We start from the raw sequence: 13,557 nt of genomic DNA, 5'->3' as shown, positions 1-13,557 counted from the left end.
TCTGCCTTCTCCCATTTCACTTTATTGTCATTCCTGGTTCTAAAGTGTTTTTTTTTCCTCCCATCTGCATTGCTGCAGCAACTTGAAATGACTGGAGTGCCTCATTCCATCATTCCAAAATGTTTTTGTATTTCAATTCTAAGCCATTTTCAACCACAGATTTTTTACTATTTAAACTGTTGCTTTTTAGGACACTTCAGTGAAAAAAAAAATACACAAAATTTCAATAATAAATAAGAGCAAGGTGAAACCACATTTTGATCTCAGTTTCAACTCAGTAGAACATGGTCAGGGGAATTAGTTGTTTGAGGATCCACTTTTACATTTCTAATGGAGATGAATATTTGAAGTTCATCTGAGGAGAAGCCATTCCTTTTAGCAGGAATTCAGGGAACTTGCTGACAAATGCTTGAAAGTACTGTGAGGAAGGAACAGAAATTAATCTCAGTGGTTGCTGTAGGCGGTGTCTTAAAGCTGCTTGCATTTTATTTTAGTGATACATGCATTTATGGTACTTCATAAAGAATACTTCTTTGAAATCAAATACTAGAAATAAAAACAGACTTTTTATGTAGTCTGGACCATATTTTAGAAAAATTAAAGTATTTGGTAGTTGAATAGGAAGATGCAGTTCTCTTTTTTTAGCATTATAACATAAAATGCTCCCTACCCTCTTAAAAATATGAATTCATCTTGCAGTGAATTCACTTTTGTTTCTAGCATCTTCCCAGGTTGTTGCCCCTGAATTGGTCTGATTGTGTTAATTAATCTGTTTACTAAGCTGTCACAACCTAGGTTAGCTGTCCATTTAAACAGCTACATTCTATTTACAACAGCTAGTCAAGGAAAGCATCTGTGTTTTCTATTTTCTACCTTAACTTTAAAATGTGCCTACTATTATTTATTAATTCAATGAACCTTAAAAGTGCAATTTCCTTAACTTGTGACATTTCTTCTAGACCAATTTAGCAATCAGAGAGATTATTTTATTTTTCTAAGTAATTTTCTCAGTATTTTCTCTATTTAGTGGACTTCAAAATAAAAACATGTTTTGCACAAGACCCTGTAAAATTGCTTTATATTTCTATAAAATGTGCTGTCATAATTAATGTGATTCCTGTCCTGTAGCTGAGCAGTTAACATGTATATTGCTCTGTTTGTTTTCAGACGTTTGGAACAAAACCTCATCAAAATCATTCCCCCTGGAGCTTTCACCCAGTACAAGAAGCTGAAGAGAATGTAAGTTTTAATAAGACCAACATGCAAGAGCAATCATGAATCTTCTAGCTTCAAGTTCAGTATCTTCATTTTAGAAACATATTGGCAATTCTGTGTTGAAATCACTGGGGATTGCACAAATCATCTCTTCAGAGTGTAAGCAGCAATGGAATTTGGTTCAGGATGCCTAACAGTGCATGAAATCCTTAATAATGCTTAATTTCACTTCCTATTATAAACGAAGTGATTTAATTAGTTGTTAGTCTGCTCAGACTTCAAACCTGCTTCCCCAGAATAGATTTGGAGTCCTGTTTCTCCTCTCATCCGTTTCTCTGTGTTTGCAGCACGTCAGGGTGGTGACCCCAGTTAGAGCAGGAGGAATTCTTTGCAGTGCCTCTGATGGGCTGATGTTGAAATGCTTTGACTGTTTACAAGAAAACAAGGAAACCTGCTGCAGCTTGTTTTCATGTCACTTAATCACCAGTAGATACCCAGATAATTCTTCCTTTTATTGCCCCTTTTGTTTTCTCTCTGGATTAAGAAAACAATAACCCTGATGTGTAGCAGTGCTGTCATGCAGATAACACGGGGCATTCCCCCAGTCAGGTTTTTCTTTCATTTCTGAGTGATGTGTGAGAGATGATGTGACAGTTCCACGATGATACAGATCATGGTAAAGCAGCTCAGCCCTGCTTCCCCACAGAAATGGAGATTTTGCTGCTGCCACTGGAGCAGTAACTTCCAGAAGTCACCCAGGCTTTGTGGATGAGCACTAATGCAGCTGGGAAAGTGCCTCTGCAGCTCTCCTCTGATGTGAACAATGCTGGAATTAAGGCACTGTCAGCTCATTTCAGAGAACACACTGGATTATCAGATAGCTTTGGGAAGCTGAAGTCAGCTCGCACCAGACCATTGATTTAAGGGCAAAATTGCTGTTTTCCAGTCCCAGCTTAGCAAGTTCCTAGAGCTGAAGAGCTGTAAATATGGATCTGAATATTTAACAGGTCAAATCATCAATCTTAGATGGTCTCTATTCTTCTGTCTCACTTCCAATATGGTTGTATGTATTTTTAAAGAAGTGCTGTATTGGATAGTAAGATGGTAATTTCAGTGAATAATGATGGATCTCTTTTCAGTGACCTAAATTGTAACTTTTTTATTATTAAAATCACTACATAGTTCTTTCTAAGGTATGACTAATTTTAGATTTTGGTGATGTTTTACTGTCTTTTCATATTTCTTTGATGGGTGAAGTGTAGTTTTATGGGAGTTGACCAAAAATACTCTTTAATGTAGGTAGCTGCCCTATCCAACGCAGCACTTGCTATGTGAAATTATTAATGTTAGAATTTTGCAGCAGAATTCCATTAGCAAGTGGTGCTAACAGCTTTTTGGGGTATAATTGGCACACTCATTGAGATCTGAGCTCATCGTGAAATAATAAGTTATTGTGGCAGATGATCTGTGCCAAAGCTTAGTGAGTGTGACAGGATCTTGTGGGAGAACCTGGGACAGGTATTTGGGCTGCAGAATGTCCCATAACAAACTTGATGTTTTGCCATTTGTTTATCCTCCTGTCTCCTTGTTAAAGTTTAGTTCCTGCTGGGCACTGAGGCCCTGGATTGAGCAACAGTTCTGCTACACATGGTTTTATTGAGGACATTTGTTTTAGTATTTAAAGAGATTATTGACACCATCTTTTCAAGATTCCCAGTCCTTTTAACAAAAAAAATATACTTTGGGGAAAAGATTATATCCTCAAACAAAAGAATCATCCATCCTTTTCCTTTAGAGGAAGGATAAGTTCAGTATCACTGAAGTTTTGTTAGCCTTTCTTAATTTCTGTCACTTTGATTTCAATGAACAATGCCATAGCAGGAAGATTTTCAATGTAATTAATGGATGCCCTACTGGGGGTACAAATGCAGAACATTAATATAACTGTTGTTATTGTTACCATTAACTACTATAATAATATTTTATATCATTCAGGGTATTAGCATAACCCTGTAAATTGTATTGTATTGTTCTTCTTCTGGTGAAAAAATATGCAAGAATGTTAGTGATAATAGTCCTCATTTGCAACCCTGTACACTCTGTATTTTGATTCTTTACTGAGTATTTCCTGCAAGATAATGAAGTTTCCTTTCCTTAGCTAATTGGATAACTGAGACTAATTATTAAATTAGATCCACTTGTCCAACATAATCTAGATATGACTTGATATTATTAGGTCAAGATGATAGCAGAAAATGTATATTAATTCAAGTGTTACACTTGCATATAGCTGCATTTTGCTGTTTAGAATTATCTCTTCATCTTCCAGGATGGGAGAGTTATTTTGGTGATTAGGTTTAGTAAAGGAGCTGAAATCTATTTTGTCTTGGGCTTAATCAGAATTGCCCACATTTCCTGTCTCTGCTCTTCTGAGGTTTCTAACTAACAAGTTTGTAGAGCACGAGTAAGAGCCAAGTACATGGAATAACTTTGAAGGTTGTGGTTGCACCTCTCTAGCTCTGATGCTTGTAGTGGCATTTCATGTTGTCAGACTAATTTTACCACATTTTAGCAGAAAACACATTGAGATTTCACAGGCTTGCCAGTAGCTCTGTGGAGTTGTGACATTTTTAAGCAGCTTCCACAAACTAAACCATGTATAACATGGATTTTGCTGAGTACTCTTGTCAAATGAGAACAGTCCATTTTATAAGTTGGAGATAATCAAGTAATCTGTTTTTAATAATGTTAGTCAACAAGAGAGTATTCAACCAATGCTATTAATAGTTTTGCATTTGGCTGCATCTAAAAATAAATCTGTTTTGTTTCAAAACCTTTTCCAGTGAAGACGTTCAAGCCATACAGTCATGTGTTACTCAGCATCTTGCAGGGTATCCTTGCTCCCCTGGTGCAAAGTCAAAACCAATTTATGTCCCCAGCTGGTGACTGCGCACAGCCACCCTCCAAGGGGCGTGCAACAACCTTTTCAGAGGTTTCCATCATGCTGTCAGAGGTGCAGGGAGGGAGTGTGAGGTGACTGATATCATCCCTGCCTGAGTGCAATCCTGATAATTTTATTACATTTCCAGTTGAAGAGGCACACTTCCCCTGAGTGATTCTGAGATAGCCTAAACGAAGAAAATGAGCCTCATGTCACCTAAATTGTCCCGGTTGTGCAGCTTAGGAAAGCCTCTCTCTGTCTTGATGTAAATGAAATAAGGAATAGGACAATGTCACCAAAGCAGGACAAACACAGGGAACAGAAATACCAGGACAAAATTGAATCCCTTTCTTTCAGGCAAGTCAGAAGGAGATGGAACCTCCTTATCTGACAGCAGTGGAACTTGGGCTCTAATAGAAAGGAAATAATGTGTCTAATTATCTTCTAATGCTGATTGTAGTGCAGCTGCATGAAGTGAGAGCACCGAGCCCAGCGTGGCGTTGCTGTCGCTCAGCACCATCACTCACACACTCCTTGGGGTCCAGCCGTGGGAGACAGCAAGGGTGGCAATGCTGGGATGCATTCCCAGCATGCCAAAACACTGCTGAAATACTTCAGTCAAAATCCAGATGCCCCTTTTCAGATGCTAGTTGTTGTTCAGCAAACTCGCCTTTTCCCGTGATTTTGTCTGATTTCAATTCCTCAATATTTAACATTCCTCAATATTTAACATTCCTCAATAAATAGATAGGACTGATCCACTTCATACTTCTGCTTACTAGATAAAAAGCAGCAGTCAGTCTAAACAAGTTTCACAAAAACCTGTATAAAAACAAAAACAAATGTTCCTGCTTTCAAGGTGACAAGTTTGGCTGCTGTAAGTTGAGCTGCAAAACCGAAACATTCCGTGAATCCTGTCCTGCTAGGCAGGATGTTGTAGCAGAAAACATCAGTAGATTGCAGAGCCATTCTTTATGCGCTTTAAAAAAGAATCAAACCTTAGAAAAGTTACCAAAAAAACAAACAAAAAATTCCAACTTTACATGGCTAGATTTGAAAAAAGTTTGAAGGCCTCATTAAAATTTTAACCAACATAATTTGTAGCTCAAAAGATATAGACAATGGAAAACCTCTTTACTTTCTGATTAGTAAGTTCTCATTCAGTGAGGTTTTATCTAGAGTCTACTTGGGTTCATAGCACATCCCCCAGTGAAGATGTACATGAAATACATGTTCATCATTTCTCTGAGATAATATGATCATTTACTTCTGGTTTATATCAAGTGTGTTCTTCCAATACAGTTAAAATATTTTCATTAAATTCCTGTTTGCTAACACTTTTTCAAATCTTTCTTTTCACAGAGACATCAGCAAGAATCAAATAACTGACATTGCACCTGATGCATTCAAAGGCTTGAAATCTCTCATTTCATTGTAAGTAGAAAATAGAACTGAATGGGCATTTGGGGAGAGCTTGCATGTAAGAGGAATAAAAATGATAATGTGCTGTCTGGGGGAACATATGTTTCTGTGTGCAACTGCCAGCTTGTGTGAAGCATCTGATCTTTTGTAAATGAAAAATTTTGTAAATGAAAAATGAAGTTCAGAAAGGAGGACTGTCTGCAAGTCTCTCATAAGGCTGCTGACTTCTGCACTTCAAATCACTTCAAACATTATTCAGTCTCCTGTACCCCTGCACCTGCAGGCTGCTGCATCCCCCACACTGCTCATGGCACACCAAAACCTCACCTTAGGCATGACTGGAGCACTTAATCAGGGAAGAGTTGGGGAAATATTTCCATACTGGATTTTTCTTCTATAGTAATGAAATTACACTCTCTTTGGAGTTTTCTGGCTTTGTGTTGTGGATTTTTTCTGATTGGTTTTTGTTTTAGTTTTGGGGGTTTTTTTGTGGTGGTGGTTTTTGGTTTGTCTTTTTTTCTTCAAACTAGTTAGGGAAGGGCCTAATCATAAGAAAATGTTTATATGCTTTAGCTGTAATTACTGCATTATTAAGCTGGCAGGGGACTAAGATATGATTTCATACAGGAGATAAAAGGAAGGTAGGATCTCTTGACAGCCATTTGTTTCTCTTTGTAGAACACAGAAAACCGATTTAGCACCAAGTTGAATTTACATGCAGCTGTATTTCAGCCTAGGTACCCATAGCACTATTAAAACAGTTGAGCTTTTAATGGGTAAAAAGAGCAAGATCAGAGCTGCATATTGAGGATAAACTAGAATAGAGTGGTAGAAATGTTGAGAGAAGAGGGAAGCACAACTAGAATGATATTTACCTGAATTAATTTTGAAAACAATATGGAAACAATTATCTCATTAATATTCATATAACCCAGCTTGGTTTTTAAAAACTGTCGTTTGTCTCTACAAGCTGACATAAATTTATTTTCTGAATACTGGGCAATTCTGAGAAACTGAATAAATTTTTGGCTAGAAGAATATTAGAAAGTTATTAAGTACTAAACTTCCATGTTGCAGTAAACCTCTGAGCCAGAATGCAGAAGGATTGGCCCTTTTTTGTGCCCTGAATCCAGCTGGGAGAATGCCAGAAATATATATTAAGTGTTGCTGGTGTTTGTTAAATAGTTCAGGCGGTGTTATTCAACATGCTGTGGAAATGGTCAAATCCCTCACTGCTGTCTGGAAGCAATTCAGCAGGAGAGTGACATTCACTGAAGGCTACAGTCCTGGCTTGGTGTGAAACTGCTGCTGATGCTGCAGTGCTGCAGCTTCCTGCTCCTGCCAAACCTCCTGGCTAGGATGGGCAAGACATTTCCACTGGGCAGAATTTATTCAGCTTTAGCACAGTTAATTCAGATACCCCCAGGTGGCCGCAGGAGTGTGGGACAAAACACATCAGAGTGCACAGGGAGGAAATGAGAATATAAACTGGGCAGGAGTTTATGGTGCTTTGACTTGCAGACAGAAGCAGTGACATGACTGTGTGTACTCTGCCCAGTCATCCAGGGCAATATTTTAAGTAAATGATGTTTGGATATGTTCATATCCAAGTGGGTGAAAGAGTGCTTTAGTTAATGCCAGTGAGTTGTGGCAGGGAGATGAGATGCAGCGCAGCAAAGGCTGTAGCAAGGGAACTGCCTCCAAGTCTTCCCTTTGCTTGCCTCAGTTTCCCTCCACTACAGACACACAAAGCTGTAAAACAGTTTCTCCTCTCCTTGGCAGCCTTGTTTATAGGACAGTATCAACTTTGGTCTTGGAATTATCAGCCTCCTTCTCTAGTGTCAGTTATCAGCTGGGTTTTACTTCCTTTTGAAAGGTTTTGCCCCTGCTGTTCACTGCAGGTAGGTCTTAAAAATGTTTTCCCTCTAGCTGCCAAGCCATGGTTAGTTCCTCATCTTTCATGATTGTCACACAGACCTGACAGGTTTCTCTCTGTAGTTCTTTCAGTTTCTGAGTTCTAGATATGTTTATGGAGCAAGATGAAATTCTGGTCAGCAGAATCTGCGTTTCTCTGAAAGCTTCCCCAGGTGAGGACACCTTGGATTTGCCAGTCCTCCCAATGTCACTGCCAAAGGGGAAAGAACAAGGAGGCAGGAATGAAGTCAGACAGTGGCTTACCAGTGTTTTCCCTCTTAGCAGCTCAGTCTTGTGGGTGCCCAGGGCCCAGGTACTTCACTCAGGTGTGTGCCCTGGAGGAGCACTGCCCTGCATAGGAGGAACAGCTCTTTCTGTTCCTGCACCTCTCTCAGGTGGGATTGGTGCTTGCATTTCAATGAGACATCACTGAGGTTCACTCTCTGCACAGAGCAGGATTTGCAGCCAGCTGAGCTCCAACCAGAAGAAAGGAGGGGAAAGTATTAATGCACAGATGAGAGCAAGCAACTTGGTCTCCATTAAAAATGGAGTGCTGCTGTACAACGTAATATCCTTGTGCTTTTTTTTGCCTGTTTTTACCCCCATTTTGTGCTCCTCCCTCTGCTCCCTGCTTGCATGCAATCACAGTGCTCCCTATGGGTCTGGGGAGCCAGAGTGCTGCTCTGGAAGGCAGCCAGCCTTGTTAGTGTGCCTGCCTAATGCAGGCCTGGATTTAGTGGGCTCTGCTCTGCTTTCTCCTGAACTCAGCTTGGCTTGGTGTTTCCAGGCAGAAATGCTTCTCAGAGCACTCTGCCTGTTGTACCTGTGTTGAGATGGTAGGAAAAAAAAAAGTGCATTGCAGTTTTGCAACATGGGAATGTTTATAACAGAAGCTGTTTCCTCTAAAAGGTCTAAAACTTAAATCCTTTAAAAGTGCTAAGTGATCCATGTGCTAGCAGGCCATAAGTTTTTATTGTAAATCTATATATTTTCTCTAATAAGAAATTCACCTATGGGAGTCAAACAGGACACAAAATTATTATACTTGAAAGGAAACATTTCTGCCTTGGGCTTTCTCTGCATTTAGCAAAAAAGGCAAATTTGTTCCTGTAGGGTGGTCAAGACTTCTCCATTCCTCACATGCAGGAAGAAATAAGTTATTTTCTCTATGCCCATTTTTCAGTGAATTTTGTTCCCTATTCATGTTTTTTCTTTGGATCAATAAATTTCTACTTAGAAACATTTGGGGATGCACATAACTTCTTTTTTCTCCTGGATGTTACAGAAAAAGGAACTGTAATCATTATGATTTAAGAACTTTTTCCTGGAATTTCCTGGCTTTTCCTTTTCTTCTTGTTGTGCTAGAAGAATTAGTCTTGCTATGCAATAGCTCTGTCATATAAGTCTGAGAGCAAATAGTGCCCCTACATTGAGCAGTGTGGCAAAATTGGTTGTTTGCAAAGGAATGTATTACCTGAATTTGAAGGAAAAGTTAGAGAAACATTGTTTGTAGTACCTGGTGTTTGTGTTCCATGGTTAGCAGGGCCTCTGTAGGAGCTGGGTGGTTAATGGTTAATAACAGCAGTGGTTAATAATGCTCTGGCATGGGGGACAACAGCAATAGCTTCACGTTTCAAGATTGCTGCACACACTTTCTAAAGTAAATTAATTTTCCATTTAATCAACTCAGAATCTGTCTGGTATCAGTGAGAGAATTGTATCAGCATTTGGTTATTGTTAATGGTAGCAGAGATAAATGTGATTCCTGGGGTCGGTAAATGTCCCACCAATGCAGGTTTGGAAGGCCATATCCAGACTGTCTGGGGACATTTTATGGGATATGACAAAACAGTCTAAGCCTTCAGGGTGTTAAACTGCATGAATAAGTTTTAGACCATTGCAGAGGGAGAATTCCTTTGGTTTTGTTCATATACTGAATTAAGCTAGTGAACACTTTAAAAGCTTAGATCAGCCTGGGCACAAAGACAAGAGACAGCTTAGGTTTTGACATAGCAGTCCCATTTAGACCATCATCTCCTGGGTGATGATGTATGGGGTGTCATTCATGGTGATTTGAAATCTGCAATAAAACACTGTCTATTGCAATAGCTGACAAACTTATTTTAAGGTAACAAATTGCTTTGGATAGTTTTACTGTGATTTATTTAGCTTAGCTTTTTCTGAAGAAATATGAAATAGTGCAGGGGGAAAAAAATTACAAGTCTAAGTTTCTTTTAGATATTAGATATTTATTGCCGTTTTTATCCCTATCAATTTGTCCTCTTCTGAAAACCTGAATTCGTGTTGAGCCTGTGCCATTGTACATAGCTTGGGAAATATAATTCTTCCTAGCAAGAATTGTTTTCACAGTCTGAAGGAAAGTTAAAAGCGTTCTGAGGACTGAAAAAGACATTGCATAAAGTCACAATTTGACACTTCAGTAAGAATGTTTCAGCCCAGCCAAATTAAAGGAACACTTAGCTGGAAACCATATGGTCTAAAGTAAAGGATTCTGTGCTAGGCTTTCATACCTCAAAAAGCTCTGTGTCACCTTCAAGGGAAAAATCTCTGTATTCTGTGATCTGACTTAATGAAGCAGCTCAATTGCAGCTACATTTGCAAGTAAGGAAGCTGAGGAGCAGATACATAAAATAAAGAGCACAGCAATTATTGTTTCACACCCCTCCAAGGTGGCATGTTAAATATCAGTGCATCAGAATGGCCATGTATTGGTAAAGTCAGGGCAAATTCCCTCTGTTTAAAATGGTGCAAGAGGCCAGAATGGATAGAGACTGTGAACAATCAGTGTAAATTTCATGTTTTAAGACCCTTCTGCTGAAGGTTTGGTCCATCACTGATTATATTCTCACCCAACACATTTGTGGCTACGTGTGGTTCCTGTGCTTGCTTTGTGTGTGGTGTGTCCCAGAAGTGCAGATCAATCTATGTAGTGACTATTCTCACTGTTTAATCTTTATTTTAGAACATCATGGGTTAAACAGCAAAACTTGAAGCTTAGTAGTAACAATTAATTATTTAATTGGAAATTTAATATCTAACATGTCTTGGGACAGATACGTCGTTAGGAGACTATTAAAATATGATGCCAGAATCAGCCTAAAGAAACACAATGCCTCATTTGTGGCTGTTTTATATTTGTATAACTTCTTGTTGCAGATCCATAATGACTCTTTAGGGTGCTGCTCCCAGGGATTTCCAAAGCTTGCAGTGCTGCCAGGGGTTTGTGCTTTATGTGCTATTTGTCAGACCCATGGCTGACTTACTCTCCTAAAGATGAGGAGCCAATGAAGAATCAGGAGCAAAAAAAATATTTTTTTGTGTTCTAATTAATGTTCTAATTCACTGATTCACTGTCCATTGGCAACAATCACTGAAATACTTTTATTTTTATTACATGTTAATTTTGTTAGTGTGTTTTTAATTAAAAAAAAAATGCTTTGTGTCTAAAAATTTCAGGTGCTTTGGGATAGAGGAAGGGTTGTGTCCCCGTGCCAAGCTTGCACATTGGCCAGGACACCTGCATGTCCTGCAACACGTGTGGGGAAGCAAGTGAGCACCACTTTTACAACTTGTAATGCCAAAGGGAAAATCTCCTAAAATTTACCTCTGCTGGAAAAAGCACTGGAGATTTAAATGAAGCTCTTGAATTGAATTGGTCATGTTTCCTGCTATATGGCTTTTTTAAGTTGGTAGTTTTTTGGTTGTTTTTATTTCATTTGGTTGTTTGGTTTTTGTTTGGTTTGGTTGTTTTTGTTTGTTTTGTTTTTTGAGGGATTTTCTTGGTCTTTCTTTTTTAGTTTTTGGGGTTTTTTTGTGGTTGGCTGTTTTTTTGTTTAGTTTTGCTTAGTGGTTTTTTTCAGGGGTATTTGTTTTTTGTTTGTTTGTTTTATGGCATTTTTGTTGTTGGTTTGTTGGCTTTTGATTTTGTTTTGTTTTGTGGGGGTTTTTTGGGGTGCTTGGGATTTTTTTTGTTTGTTGTTTTTTGGGGTTTTTTGTGGTTGGTTGGGTTCTTTTTTCATTTTAGTTTTTTAGGGGTGTTTGTAGGTTTTTTGTTTTGTTTGTTTGTTGGGTTTTTTTGTGGTTGGTTGGGGTTCTTTTTTCATTTTGCTTTTTTAGGGGGTGTTTGGGGTTTTTTTGTTTTGTCAGGGGTTTTTTTGTGGTTTTTTTTTATTATTTTGTGGTTGGTTGGGGTTTTTTCACAGGTTTTTTTTGGGGGTTGTATTTTTTTTTTTGTTTTGTTTTGTTCGTTTTGTTTTTCTTTTTTGGTGGGGGGAGATTTTTGTTGTTGGTTGGGGTTTTTTCTGTTTTGTTTTGTAGGGTTTTTTTTGGATGTTTGTGTTTGTTTGGGGTTGGGGGTTTTTTTGTTGCATTTGTTTGGTGTTCGTTTATTTGTTTGTTTGTGTTTGGTTATTTTTGTCAGGGTTCTTTTGTTTGGTTTCTTTCCCCCAGAGCTGCTGCAGAGGGAGGGAGAGGGGCAGTGAGGCGAGAGGAGAGGAGAGGACAGCACAGCACAGCACAGCACAGCACAGGAGGTCCCTGTGGCTGCCCAGGGCAGCAGGGGCAGAGCCCAGTGATGCTCCTGGTGGCTCTGTGCTCTCCTGGCTGCCACAGACACCCAGCTCTGAGCAAAGCAGGATTTCTGTGCTTTCCCTGCAGTGGGAGCTGCACTGGGGAGCTGCAGGGCAGGGCAGAGCTCTCTCCCTGTGTGCTGCAGCCCAGGCACGGCAGCAGACATGGCATCAGCTCGTTTGGCTCTGAGCACTGCTGAGCATGAATATGAATTAGAGACAAGTGCCTGAGCTCTCATACTGACTTTTGTTTAGCTGCTAATCTGTTTGAATGCTAATGTGCCGCATGCACATAAGCCAAATTAGTTTGGGAAAGGCTTATTTTCCTTTTGGTGGCTTCTAAATATTCAGAGCTTTGCTTTATTTTATAAGTTACTTTGATCTATTTTGCTCAAAATAATAAAGAAGATGTATAAACACATCCAAGGTTTAAAGTTCAGTAGCACACTGCACTATAACCTTCTGACTCTCAAATTAAAAAAAAATTGCTCTGAGGGTCTTATTTTGATATTTGCATTCAGTAGTGCCATAGGACATGAGTGGTGATATTTCTTTAAGTTTTTTTTTTACCTCTACAGACAGAATAACCCTTAGGGTGGAGTGGGGATGTTTTTACTTTCCATGGGCATTTTGTAAAACTTAGCTCTCAGTTCCTCTTTGCAGTTGTGCTGTGCATTATTGATGATCCTGCTCCTTCACAAAACTGAGGAAGATGTTTCTCTGACATCCCAGAGTTTGCAGTCTAAACTCAGTGTACAGATGGCACACTAAAGATAAAGAAAGCTAAATAAAGGTTTTTCAGAAAGACTGGGAGGTGAAGAGGAAGCATGCTGGGTTCTGTGGGCATTATGGTTTAACCTTTTACAAGTATTTTATTTGCAGAGGTTTTGCTTCTGCTTCCTAATACAGGTGCACACATCTTTGTGCAGAAGGAAATCTGTGAGTCAGCCTTTCACGTGTTGGTTTAGAGCCCAGGGAAATCCAGGGACTTGAATGTTCTGTCTAAATGATCCTGTTAAATAAACCTTTCCAAGTTCAGCCACCATTTCTGTCCAGCTTTGCATAGATTATAAAAATCTTCATGAATTGCATTACATTTTGTTGAAATAGGAAATTGTGTGTGTTTTCTAAAGCTAAACTTAAGAAACAATCAGAAAAATTTGGAAGCATTCCTTGCTCACAAGAAACACTAATGGGAGCAGCACATAACAAACACCTCCTGACTCTGTACTAGATAGAGAAATTGTTAAATTTGTTTAGAGAAAATAGAATGCTGGATGACCCTGAGTTTCTTGAGTAGCACTTCAGTTCCTGCTAAACTGCAAAAGTAATGAAAAATTGGGTTTCATTTTGGGTTTTGGTATTTAAATGGTGTTGCTGTGTTTAGGCTCAGAAATGAGCTGCTCTGGGAAGGCTCCCACAGGGGTGATGGACTCCCAGTGACTGATGAAGAGCAAACTGAAGTGGTGATGCTCT

General features: G+C 39.0%; 1 protein-coding gene across 1 annotated transcript in view; it reads left to right on the top strand.

Annotated features, from left to right (window-relative positions):
* The window catches only part of SLIT3 (slit guidance ligand 3), a 483,586-nt gene that overhangs the window by 321,750 nt on the left and 148,279 nt on the right, over positions 1 to 13,557 (top strand). The window contains exons 10-11 of the mRNA XM_054287925.1: positions 1,168 to 1,239; positions 5,519 to 5,590. Of these exons, the coding sequence (XP_054143900.1) occupies positions 1,168 to 1,239; positions 5,519 to 5,590 (144 nt within the window). The remainder of the gene's footprint in view (positions 1 to 1,167; positions 1,240 to 5,518; positions 5,591 to 13,557) is intronic.

This window comes from Melozone crissalis, unplaced genomic scaffold (genome assembly GCF_028551555.1).
Source record: "Melozone crissalis strain CALT ecotype California unplaced genomic scaffold, PUWL_Pcris_2 ptg000061l_1, whole genome shotgun sequence".
Lineage (NCBI taxonomy): Eukaryota > Metazoa > Chordata > Aves > Passeriformes > Passerellidae > Melozone > Melozone crissalis.
This window is presented reverse-complemented; position numbering and strand designations above follow the sequence as displayed.